The sequence below is a fragment of the Larimichthys crocea genome, chromosome XVI (assembly GCF_000972845.2).
Source record: "Larimichthys crocea isolate SSNF chromosome XVI, L_crocea_2.0, whole genome shotgun sequence".
Classification (NCBI taxonomy): Eukaryota; Metazoa; Chordata; class Actinopteri; family Sciaenidae; genus Larimichthys; species Larimichthys crocea.
The window spans coordinates 6826000-6838563 of NC_040026.1; the positions used below are offsets into that span (position 1 = coordinate 6826000).

Below are 12564 nucleotides of genomic sequence, written 5' to 3' on the forward strand. Positions count from 1 at the left end.
CATAAAGGAACCAAGCTTCATGAATGTTTTTTGTGACAAAGAAGGATCTGTTCCAATCACTATATCAGAGAAAAATCAGAGTTGTAGAAATAACTGGAATTCAAGACAGCCATGACAATTATGTTCTTTACAATGTATGGTAAACTTTTGACCACCACTGTATGTCTTCAACCTTTTATCTCAGTTATAGTACCTGAGTTCCTCTATATGTTGCAGGCACTGTAGGTATTTCATGTGTCCTCTATAGTGTCGACTTGGTTAAGCAGCTGGCCAAGATTATCCATCCAAGGCTGGGCCCCCTGTAGGTGCTAGAAGATAGAATCATTAACCAAGACAAACAATTTCTTACCATCAAGACTTGCACCAGTTTATAGCCTTGACTAACATACATGCATACACATTATCTGTAACGCTTATCCTCACTAGGGCACATGGGCCTGGAGCCTATCCCGCTGACCTTGGCGAGAGGCGGGGTACACCCTGGACAAGTTGCCAGTTCGTCTTGACTACATGAAATCTGAAATATGCTTGCTTCATCTGTCTGCAACATTATGGAACATTCGGTGTCACTCTTTGTAACCATTAGAGGTGCAGAGTTGCCTACACAATATTTGGTACTGACATGTGGAAGTAAGGTCTAAAGCCCTTTTGTATTTTTACCAGAGTGGCAGAAGTGTTGGAAAACAGTGGTGAATTGTAAAATAATTATATTTATATTACAATAAAATAATGGTTACTTCACAGAAATCTATTGCTTTACAAGTGTTACCTTCTTTGCTTTAGAAATAAAATGCAATAAAATTTATATTGCTATCTTAATTAGACCAAGACATGAAATTTTGCTATGGCCCTTCTATAAAGAAGTGTCCACAAAAATATTGATACATGAGGACTTCCGGCGGCCCCAGTTCAAGTAGGACGCAAAAGTTTGAGCTGTGCTGACCTGCTAACTTAACAAATCGACATTTGAACAAAACCAGCAAAGCATGCCTAACGCACCGCAAAGATGAGCGCGAACGAAAGACTCGCTAGATACATCCAGAACAGAGAAGGAGAGGAAAAAATATCGGAACCAATGATGCTAAAGGATGCTAATCCTGACGAACGCTAGTGCTCGCCCTAGCAAAGCCGCTGAAGCTGCGAAGCCTGGAGGGGATGCTGCGGGCTATCGCCCAATCGAACCAAGAATACGGGGGGACTTCTGCAGATGAGTAGGATGTAAGGGAATTCAAAAGCCAACGTAAGGAATCATTCACAAAGCTTGAAACATCGTCGATGGTTTAAGTGCACAACTAACAGAGCTGGAAAAGAGGGTGTTGACGCGGAGGAGCGATAACAACCCAGAGGAGACCACCGCGGCCCACGGAAAAGCCATCGGCTTCCTACCTGCAGCGGAGGCGGAATTATTTGAACGGTGTGACGATCTTCAAAACAGACACAGAAGGCAAAACCTGAGGCTGTATCAGGGAAAGGGGCGAGGGAAAGACATGGTCGCCTTCATTAAAAAGCTACTGCGACGGTGCTGACCGACCTGCCACTGACCAAGCCGACATTAGGATTGACCGAGTGCACATAGCACTCATGCCAAAACCGAAAGAAAAACAAACCCGCCTTGCTCCATCGTCCATTAAATTCGCGGAATACCACAATGAAGGAACAGATCCTGCAGCAAGCCTGGAGACATTGCAAAGTGAGATGGGGTGAAAAGCAGATCTACTTTGATAATGACTATCAGCGGAGCTACAGAGGAAACGCGCTCAAGTCAGATACGTTGTGAAACAGCTGAAGTAGAAAAACGTTAAAGCGTAGTGCATGTACCTGCCCGCCCGCGGATGATGGTGATCCGAGAAAAAACTTTCCAGACTTTTTATGGATGCACACCGGTGCTGAGGATTTAAATATCCAAGTCCGAGTTGACGAGCGGGATAAAGTGGAGCGAGAGCTGGCCAGACACAGGTGGGAGACACGGGATGCCAACTGAAGAGTACGGAACGTCAGCATGTTCACAAAAAAGATTGCAGGTTTTTCTTCCCTTGAAAAGTTTTGGACAATATTGAGCAAAAAGTAAGGTTTTTCCCATTTTAAATTAAACAGCTACGAGAAGCTGTGAATGGTTCAATGTTAGATAGGCTACATTATTACCCTCCAATACAATGGGGTTAACAGGCTTATTTTACTACTATATTTATTTACACTTTGCTGAGTCCCAGAATGTAACAATAGGCACATTATCTGGTCGTTTTGGTTGGTGGCATCAGCTGCTATTGACTTATTATGAGTGATTACACGCAGTTAACCCGACAGAGTGGGTTGCTGCACAATGTGACATTATTACATTACATTACATTACATTGCATTTAGCAGACGTTTTATCCAAGCGACTTACGAGGAGGACATAAGCTGACAAAGGTGTAAGGAGCACAAGAGTAGTTGTTAGTTTTGTTAGTTTTGTTAGGCAGGGACATTCTCGAAACAGAAAGGTTTTTACAAGTTTTTAAAAGGTCAAAAGGGATGTTTGCTGTTCTAGTAGCCGTTGTAGGTCATTCCCACCATTGGGGACGACCACAGAGATCATCACAAAACCATACAGATTGAATATATATAGAAGGCTCAAACAACATAGAAACTTATTTTTATGATATAATTAAACACCTGATTACCCGAATAAAAGGTATGTTTTCCCATATATAGAAATCGTTATTAGATATACCCGACAATTTTTTATATCAAAAAAAATGGGAGTAGAGTGGAAGGAGTTGATTGGAAAACAAAGACAAGGTTTTTTTAGGACACCTTATGTGGTCTCTAATTTGTAAATAATCCAGCTGCAACATTACTGCTGGAGAGATGTGGACTGGTGGGCGACCACTCACACATATTCTGGGGACTGCCCAGGGATGCTTCCATTTGGAAAGGGGTAAAAGAGCGAGATAGATAAGTTCTAGGAATTAATATCTTAATATATTATTCACCCCAAGCCTGTTAGAAACCTATTTTTAGGACATTGTAAATAGTGTAAATGACTATCTAATAACTACTGTAGCTGGAAACAGCCAGATTTGTAATTGACTATCTACATAAGTTGCAGGCCCATTATCCAGTAACCACACTCTGTGTTCCAACTGCATGTTGTGTTGAAATCCAAGTTCATCATTTTAAATGGCTAACTAGTCATTAGAAACACCTTTGCAACATGGTAGCATAGTGAAAAAGTTTGTGCTGATTAAAGAGCAATAAAACTAGCCTTCTTAGACTAGTGAGTGTCTGGAGCTCAGCAATTGTGGGTTCCATACAGGCTCAGAACAGAAAGAACTTTCTTCTGAAACAGGTCAGTTGTGTTCTGAGAAATGAAGGCTATGCCATGCAAGAAATTGCCAAGAAACTGAAGATCTCAACAATGCTGTGCACTGTTTGGCCTACCTGGCTCTAACCAGGATAGAAAGAGGAGTGGGAGACCCTGGTACCTAACTGACAAGAGGACAACATTATCTACAGTATCTACAACCCTGGCAAAAAAAATTATGGAATCACCAGTCTTGGAGGGATGTTCTTCAGTGTTTAATTTTATGACACAAAACTAAGGTCATTTCAAATGGAAATTTCTGGTTTGCCAAACACTAAAAGAAATTTAGAAAAAAAAAATGTGTGGCAGTCCACAACAGTTACTTTTTTAGACCATGGCAGAGGGAAAAAAGTAGTGGAATCCCTCAATTCCGAGGAAAAAAAATGATAAGAACCACTGTTAGAGACGTTTCAGGCAGCCTGTTCTCTGTAACCCCTTTGTGTGTGCCACGGTGTTAAACGCTCGTCTTGTACAAGAATAAAAATCCAACTTAACTTATACTTTGAATCCAGTTTTCTTACTAAAGGGGTTTTCTTTAAAACATTTCCATAACAGAAACATAGTTAATTTAAACTATTTCTAACCTTGTCAATAGCTATAAAATACATTAGAAGCAATTTCCTGTTTCTGCAATATGTCCTCAATTAAACTAATTTCTTGAAGGTTTCATGGAAAACATGGAATTTTCTGAATGACCAAAAAGTTTAACGGTAATGTATGTTGCACAAAAAAGGGGGGGAAACAGCCATTTTATATACGTTTTATATTTAGATTCTTTTAAAGTAGTCGACCAATCATTTTATGGGGTATTCAGCAAGTATGTCTTGTCTATTGATCTTTTTTTTTATGCATTTCAGTGTTAAGAGGTATATTTTACTAATTTAGTCATTAATTAGTGCAGAAATGATCTGAACAGAGTAAAGAAAGATGACGTTTAAGTACTACATTAAAACATGACGATCAATTTATCTGGAAATTTTGGAGCTTTGAATGGTCTTTGAACTGCAGTCACAAAAAACACAACTCTGAGGAAAGTCACTCTATGACAAATGCATCAGGGAAAGAAGACCAACACACCTCTGCTGCAGAGGATTCATTCAGTTCATTACAGTTAAGTGCCTCAGAATTCCCAATTTAGAGCACCCAGATTAGAGCCCACCTAAATACTTAGAGTTCAAGCAGAAGACACATCTTGACATCATACTGTTCAGAGGAGGCTGTGTGAATCAGACCTTTTATAGTTGAAGTGCTGCAAAGAAACCATGCTGATGGAGACCAACAAGAAGAAAAGATTAGCTGGTGCAAGAAACACAATGAATGGACATCAGACCAATGTAAACCTGTACTTCAGTCTGGTTAGTCAAATTAGAGATTTTTGGTTACAACCATCTATTTGATGGATGTATTTAAGGGATGCATGGGAATTGATATTTCTGTATGTCTGGGGTGCTGGGCTGGTGGCCACTGTAGCAATTTTCTTCAAAATTCAAGGCCAGCCATAGTAAAATCTTGCTTTACACAAGCCTCTTGCAGTATTGCAATAACATTTGGTTAATTATGTGATTGTTGTTAATATGCTGTTGTTCTGTAGTGTAGCTGTTATGCAGTGAATATAACAGGTCATAGGTCACATTCGGAGTTGTCAGTCTACTCAGTGATAGAAAGGGGTCGTAAAAGGTTGCTCTTTCTGTATGTTGCCTCTTTCTTTGTGTTGTTCTTACCTGGTTAAGCTGTTAGAGATAAATTGCTCTTTCTGCAGCAGGGCCTCAAGTGAACTGTAGCCTCCTCAGCAGCAGACAGAGCTGCAGAAACTTTAGGAGGCGCAGAACTGGATACAGTCAGAACCTAAATGACAAGTGAGAAATTTGTTTTAGCTAGATAAATAGATTTCTTTGTTGTCACAATGCTTCTTAGTAATAAATCTTATACCATTGGAAAGTCTGTTTATTTCCATTTTAGATTGTCCACATTATGTGAGGTAAAGCATTTGTTTATGGGTACAACACCACATCCGCCAGTCTCAAATTATAATGTTTTATTACTTTGATAACACATTCAAAGACCATCTAAGTCTTCGAGGGATTAAGGGGGTAAAAATTGGATAACAGAATCCTTGAACAGTTTAAGTCCAGAAGTGGTTCAAAGATGTGTGGGAAATGTGAAGCAAATCGAATTCCACCAAAACTGGAATAAATTTTCCGCAATTAGTCTGCCACCATACCCTGTAATCAAAACATAGAGGAAGGCCACTCATAATGTCAGAGTAGTTTTGTGCGCTCAAAACGCATCACTGTGGTGGACCCGGTGGATTCCAGCTGTTATCCCAAGATATGTTCGCCACTCAGCAGCGCAATTCAGTTGGTTGTCTCAAAACGATTGGTCAGATGATGGAGGGATCCCTGAGCTGAATTGACTGCCTTGCATCCTCCTCCCCAAGTTCAGACCAACTGGACTGAGAATGGCAGATGTGCATTTGAAGCAGGTATGATTTTCATCTTTGGCACCATGTCCATATTATGCAACACAATCTTTTTGCCATGAGTTTCTACACAATTTGTGTGGATTATTCCAATTGCCTTGCATCCCAGACACTTCAGACTGTCTGCTACCCTTTTAATATTGGACAGGAGGCGAGGGGAGAAAGGAAAGCAAGAAAGGAAAAAGAGGGAAAGAGGGGGTAAAAGGGAGTGAAAAAAGGTAAAAGCAAAAAAAAGAAGAAAAAAAGAAGGGAAGGGAACAAAAAAGAAGAGAGGGGAGAAGAGAAGAAGAAGAATGAAGAAGGAGAGGGGAGAAAAAAGGTGGAGCCGGGAAGTGGGGAAGAGAATGAAGAAGAGGAGGGAAGAAAGTAAGGAAAAGGGGAAGGGGGGGGGGGGGGGGAGGAGGAGGTTTCCAGATTGCTCAGCTTTGCTTGGAGTTGGAAGATCACTGGCAGGAGCCACCCCATGTGTGTGTTGGTTTCAGACTGCAGGATATTCAAAGCTTTTACCAAAGGTGTCATCACGTTTCGGTACTCTGTCAGGAAAGCTATTTCTGCAGAACTCAACCTGTATGAAATCAGAGCAAATGAATACCATTTTAGTCGGGAAATGTACTATGAAAAACAAATCAATAACATAGCTTCAGGCAATTTCTTTAAAATGAAATTATATCACATTACATTTAGCAAATGCTTTTATCTAAAGCTACTTACAAGAGGACATAATGGCATACAATACGTCCATCCCCCACCTCCCCCAATACAGCCTCGAATATGGCCCACTACACACGTCTAACCACACCTGGGCTACACAAAAAGCATTAGCTGCTATACACGAAATATTAAAGTGAAATGTTGCACCGAAGTCTCATAGCTCGCCTGTGTGCACCAATTGAAAATGATGATTAACTGTGTCAGGGGTACAAAAAGGTGGATTTCTACACCAAAAACCGCTGCATCCCCAGCTGTCTACATATTTGCTATTATCAATTCAAACATTAGCTGCCATGTGTTTTGTTTAGTACTATTTATTGGCCTGTTGGATGTAGCCTATGGTAGGTCCAATGACAGTATAAAGACGTAGGACTGATGACGCTAGGTTGGCAAGCTAACTTGCTCGCACGATTAGCCAGCCGAATAACAGAATAGCTAGTTGCCGTTGGTTATCTGTCGGTACTGATCAACAGTTTGCTACTTCAATATTAGGCAATGCCATCCAGTATTTTAGATAGAACTATAGCCAGCCTGTCGTCAGTAAGTTTAACCATAGCCGCAGAAGTTCTCTGGTTTAACTGCGGAAAGGGAACGTGACTTACCTCAACATGCTTGCGCAGATTAGATGTCGAATTTTTGTACGCAGAAATGGTTGTCGTCTTGGGTACACACAATTTACATTGCATAACAAAGCTGTCACCCCTTTTCTCAACGAAGCCGAAGTGGTCACTTATATAGGGCCAGGGGTGCACTTCATTTCTTGAATTCTCTGAAGGGTCGTCCACATGCTCCTCTGCCTCCTCCATGCCCGACATCGTCTGTGAGGCGTGAGACTATCACGCATGCTTTCCGTTATTCACTTCCAGAATGCGGCTCCCCGATTCTGTTTTTTTTTTCCTTTCATTTTTTTTTTTACTCAGTAACGCTTGTGATGAAAAATGTACAAAAGTACATTACTTAAAAGAAAACATACTTAAGTAAAAGTAAAATTACACTTTTCAAAAAGTACTTGAAAAAGTACAAGTACACAAAAAAGCTACTCAATTACAGTAACGCAAGTAATGTACTTCGTTACTTTCCACCCCTGCCCATAATAAAGTCATAAAAGAACCAAGCTTCATGAATGTTTTTTGTGACAAAGAAGGATCTATTTCAATCACTATATCAGAGAAAAATCAGAGTTGTAGAAATAACTGGAAACTCAAGACAGCCATGACATTATGTTCTTTACAAGTGTATGTAAACTTTTGACCACCACTGTATGAGACAGAGACAGAGTTATCAAATATAAATGAGAGTGACAGGACAGAAAAGAGGAGAAGATACATATAAATAGATAATGTAATGGAAAGAATAAAGAACCCTGAAAGCTAAGCATGGGCTCAAAATTTGGACAGGTAGTTCAATCTACAATTACTTTAAATGGTGAAATCATGCCCATAATAGATACTTTTTGTTGACTGTGCTGTCATAGACAGAATGTACTCAAATTCTAAAGAGAACTGCAGTTCAATACATAGAAGGTTTAGTGGCATGTTTAGTAGTTTGTCTGGCTCTGAGAGAAAATGTCATTTAACATTATGCACTCTAACAGCATTACAATATAAAATGGTTAGTTTTAATATGACCTTTTTAAAAAAGGTTCACCCAGTTTGCATCTTCTGTGGGCTGAAGCTGAAGAGTGTGTTGTGTGTCTGCAGTGCTGCAGTCCAGCAGTGTCTTATGACTAGCAGTGTCTGGGAGGCCATAAGGGCAGTAGACAGTATGGCTGCACTGGATGCAGGACTAAGCGAGTCTGGCTGTTCTCACCTCCAGGACTTCCTCCGGGAAACACTTTTCTTCTGGCACAAGATTATCAAAGACCGACTGGCCAGGTAAACGTCCACCACCACAGTATTTCTTTATGTCACTAAATACAATGTTCATAGATGCACCTTGATGAACTCTGTATTATTGTATCATTGTCCTATGTTTATTATGTGACTAAATACTCCTTTTCACCTCCTTCATAGTGATTTTGAGAAAGTATTGACTCAGCTTCATTGGCCGATCATCTCCCCTCCTACTCAGTCACTGACACCCACTGCCAATTATCAGGAGATCAGCAGCCAGCTAGAGCTGCTGGTCACACAATTGCTTGCCCTCCAGACCTCGTATCCTTCATTCTGGGCCACTGCGCCACTACCCATTTCCTTATTAGCTGTAAACAATAGCTAATATTCTACTGTAGTAGAGTATCAACAGTGTGTTTGTGAACAAATTAATGACACTAAATAGAAAGTTACAGGGTAATAGATTACAGGAAGGAGGTTGTAGGTTTGTTAGAATGCATGTGTTACAGTGTTTGGTGTCTTTAACGTCCCCTGACAGTGATGACCTCTTGTCCCAGAGGACTTTGGCTCCTTCTGTATCCTCTACCCAGCCCGTTTCTTCAGCCACACCTCCATCCCAAGCTCCTCCACTCTGTCTTCCCATCCAGATCATGCTGCTGCCGCTCATCAGGAGGTTCAGATACCATTTCTATGGGAATCGACAGACTAACTCCCTCAGCAAGGTCACACACAAAACATGCATCACATATACATGCCTGTGTAAACACAAATTATTTTTCTTTATGCACACCAGTGAAAACAAATACATAATCTTCAGTTTATGTGTATAATCCTCATCATTCACACAAAAAATTCAAGTGGAATTCAAATACAGTTTATAGCAGTTTTCGAATGGATCAAATTTCTATTTTTTTATTTAAAATTAGTGTATGAATAAAATTTTCTCTTAATTTTCAAAAGAGTGAAACATAGAAAATAGGAAAATTTTTAGGAAAAACATTTTCTAAAATTGCATTTTTACACATTTTAAATCAAATCAAATTTTATTTGCATAGCCCAAAGTCACAAAGTACATTTGCCTCAGAGGGCTTTACAATCTGTACAGGGAGTGACACCCTCTGTCCTTAGACCCTAGTAGAGAACCTGACCTACTGGTACCAAGACCAAGAACCTCATCCTGAACATTAGTGCGACTAAGGTACCTTGAAAAGGGACAGATGCAAGATTTCTTGTTCTTGCTTTTTAGTAGCTGTTATTGCTTTTGTTTTTGTTTAGTAGTAGTAGTACTAGTAAAGGCACAAATTTAATTGGACAAATTAACAAATAAAAATAATAAAATAAAATCCCTAAAAGCATATCTGAGAGGGCAGATGATTTAATATACCTCAGAGACTAAAAAGATTCTAATAAACATTGAGAACAATTGGAATCAGAAACAAAACAGCTAGAAAAGAAACATTTTCGCACTAGGTCAGTGGGCTTATATAAAGCCCTTACAAGGAAAAGAAATCTATATGAATTCTCAGCCACCATCAAGACCATGACCAAGAACAAGACAACGCCACTATGAGCTACGTGATGAGGCTCAGAAATTGTTGGCCTGGCAACTGAAGAATGACAAATATAATTAAAGCTGCAAGCAGCGATGGTCGGGCCCTCGCACATGTGCGCACGTCGAAATGTGCGCATGTCGAAATGTGTGCATGTGGAAATGGCCACACCGTTTCCCCAAAATTCATCATTTTGATAACTGTTACTCAGGAAGTCTATGTGAACACACCTACCAAGTTTGAAGTGAATTGAATGAAATCCCTAGGAGGAGTTCGTTCAAACATGACCCCTTGTCAACCAGGCCGAAACACCTAAAATGGCGATTTTCATGATTAAATATCTCGCTTCCTGTTCTTTGTAGCTTATTGGTCCAAGATAGTTTTTTGTAGGTACTGCCCTGTTCTACAATTCAGCAAAGTTTTGTGACTCTGTGTCCAAAACTGTGGCGGGGCTGTTCCACTGAAAAATTCAAGGGGGCGCTATAGAGCGCTTTTGCCCCTCCTTCTCATTAATTATGCAACCGAATTGTGCATAATATTGCTCTTAACAACCCCAAGAAGTTCCAGACAGCTCTGAGAAAGTATATAGAATCACAACACGTGAGTGTCTGAGAATCACAAGCAATCAGTAGGGGATTCGTGGTGATTTTTTCTTTGAATGAATTTTATGGATCGCCACGCCCACACCGTTTCCTCAAAATTCATAATTTTGATAACTTTTACTCAGGAAGTCTATATGAACACTCCTACCAAGTTTGAAGTGAATTGGATGAAATCCCTAGGAGGAGTTCGTTCAAACATGACCCCTTCTCAACCAGGCCGAAACACAGTAAATGGCGATTTTCATGATTAAATATCTTGCTTTCTGTTCATTGTAGCCCATTGCTCCAAGAGACTTTTTTGTAGGTCCTAGCATGTTCTACAATTCGGCTGAGTTTCGTGACTCTGTGTCCAAAACTGTGGCGGGGCTGTTCCGCTGAAAAATTCAAGGGGGCGCTATAGAGCGCTTTTGCCACGCCCCCTCATTAATTATGCAGCCGAATTGTGTATAATATTGCTCTCAACAACCCCAATAAGTTTCAGACAGCTCTGACAAAGTATATGATAGCCGCACACTTTTTCCCGAAAATCAGCCTAAAAGTCAATGGAGTCTTGTTTTTTTGTGAAAAAATCGGCAGCGTACAACTTTGACGCTCCGTCACGGCCACGGCGCTCCCTGATAAAAAGTTGAAATATATTTCTCAATGTCAAGTCCAAGCCTTGAAAAATCCCACCTAGTTTGAGGGGATATATGCAATATTGTCAGAGCTGCAGCACGCCATCCTCGTAAAAGTGGGCTTTTTTTGTCGGTCACTAGGAGCGCTATAAAAATCACCGAATTTTTGTGGAAATGTATTTTAAGGTCAGACAAGCCATTAAATTTCAAAGTTGGTGAAGATTGGAATTTTTCACAAAGTTATAGCACTTTGAAATTTTATGGCAAAATGGAGAATTTCGTGGCCCCCCCCCTCTGACATAGTACAATCAAAAAGTAATGTTTTTCGATAAACTTTCATCGTCAAAGCCATGAACCCATGTGCCAGTTTCAAAAGATCGGACGAAAGCCTAGGAGGAGTTCGTTCAAATACGACCCCTGGAATGACCAAAAAATCACAAAATGTGAACTTTGACCCAAAATGGCCGCCGTACCCTTTACCGAAAACCCGGGTTACCAAGAGACTTTTTGGTGCGTCCTGGGCATGTTACATACCCCACCAAGTCCCGTACACGTGGGCGAAACCGTGGCGAGGGGCTCCTCCGACAACCGAAGCCTAGGTGCGCCGTAGAGCCATTTCTGTAACGTGCGTGCGTGGAGACCCCAGAATACGAAATTTAACGGCCGACTTTGGGGGGTAAGGCAATTTACTTGAGTTTTTCGGGGGGATATGGGCTTCGAAAAGACGATTTAACTTTAAGTCTGAAGAAAAAGAATAAAAAAAAAAAAAAAAATAATAAACATTTTAAATACAATAGGGCTTGCACGTTTCGTGCTCGGGCCTAATTAAAGCTGCAAGCAGCGATGGTCGGAGGCCTCGCACATGTGCGCACGTCGAAATGTGGCATGTCGAAATGTGTGCATGTGGAAATGGCCACACCGTTTCCCCAAAATTCATCATTTTGATAACTGTTACTCAGGAAGTCTATGGTGACACACCTACCAAGTTGGAAGTGAATTGAATGAAATCCCTAGGAGGAGTTCGTTCAAACATGACCCCTTGTCAACCAGGCCGAAACACCTAAAATGGCGATTTTCATGATTAAATATCTCGCTTCCTGTTCTTTGTAGCTTATTGGTCCAAGATATTTTTTTGTAGGTACTGCCCTGTTCTACATTCAGCAAAGTTTTGTGACTCTGTGTCCAAAACTGTGGGGGGCTGTTCCACTGAAAAATTCAAGGGGGCGCTATAGAGCGCTTTTGCCCCTCCTTCTCATTAATTATGCAACCGAATTGTGGCATAATTGCTCTAACAACACCAAGAAGTTCCAGACAGCTTGAGAAAGTATATAGAATCACACACGTGAGGGTCTGAGAATCACAAGCAATCAGTAGGGATTCGTGGTGATTTTTTCTTTGAATGAATTTTATGGATCGCCACGCCCACACCGTTT

General features: G+C 40.6%; 1 protein-coding gene across 1 annotated transcript in view; it reads left to right on the forward strand.

Annotated features, from left to right (window-relative positions):
* Positions 1-12564, forward strand: part of rint1 (RAD50 interactor 1) — a 77753-nt gene that overhangs the window by 20331 nt on the left and 44858 nt on the right. Inside the window, 3 exon segments of the mRNA XM_027289135.1 lie at positions 8234-8407; positions 8546-8686; positions 8904-9087. Coding sequence (XP_027144936.1) covers positions 8234-8407; positions 8546-8686; positions 8904-9087 — 499 coding nt within the window.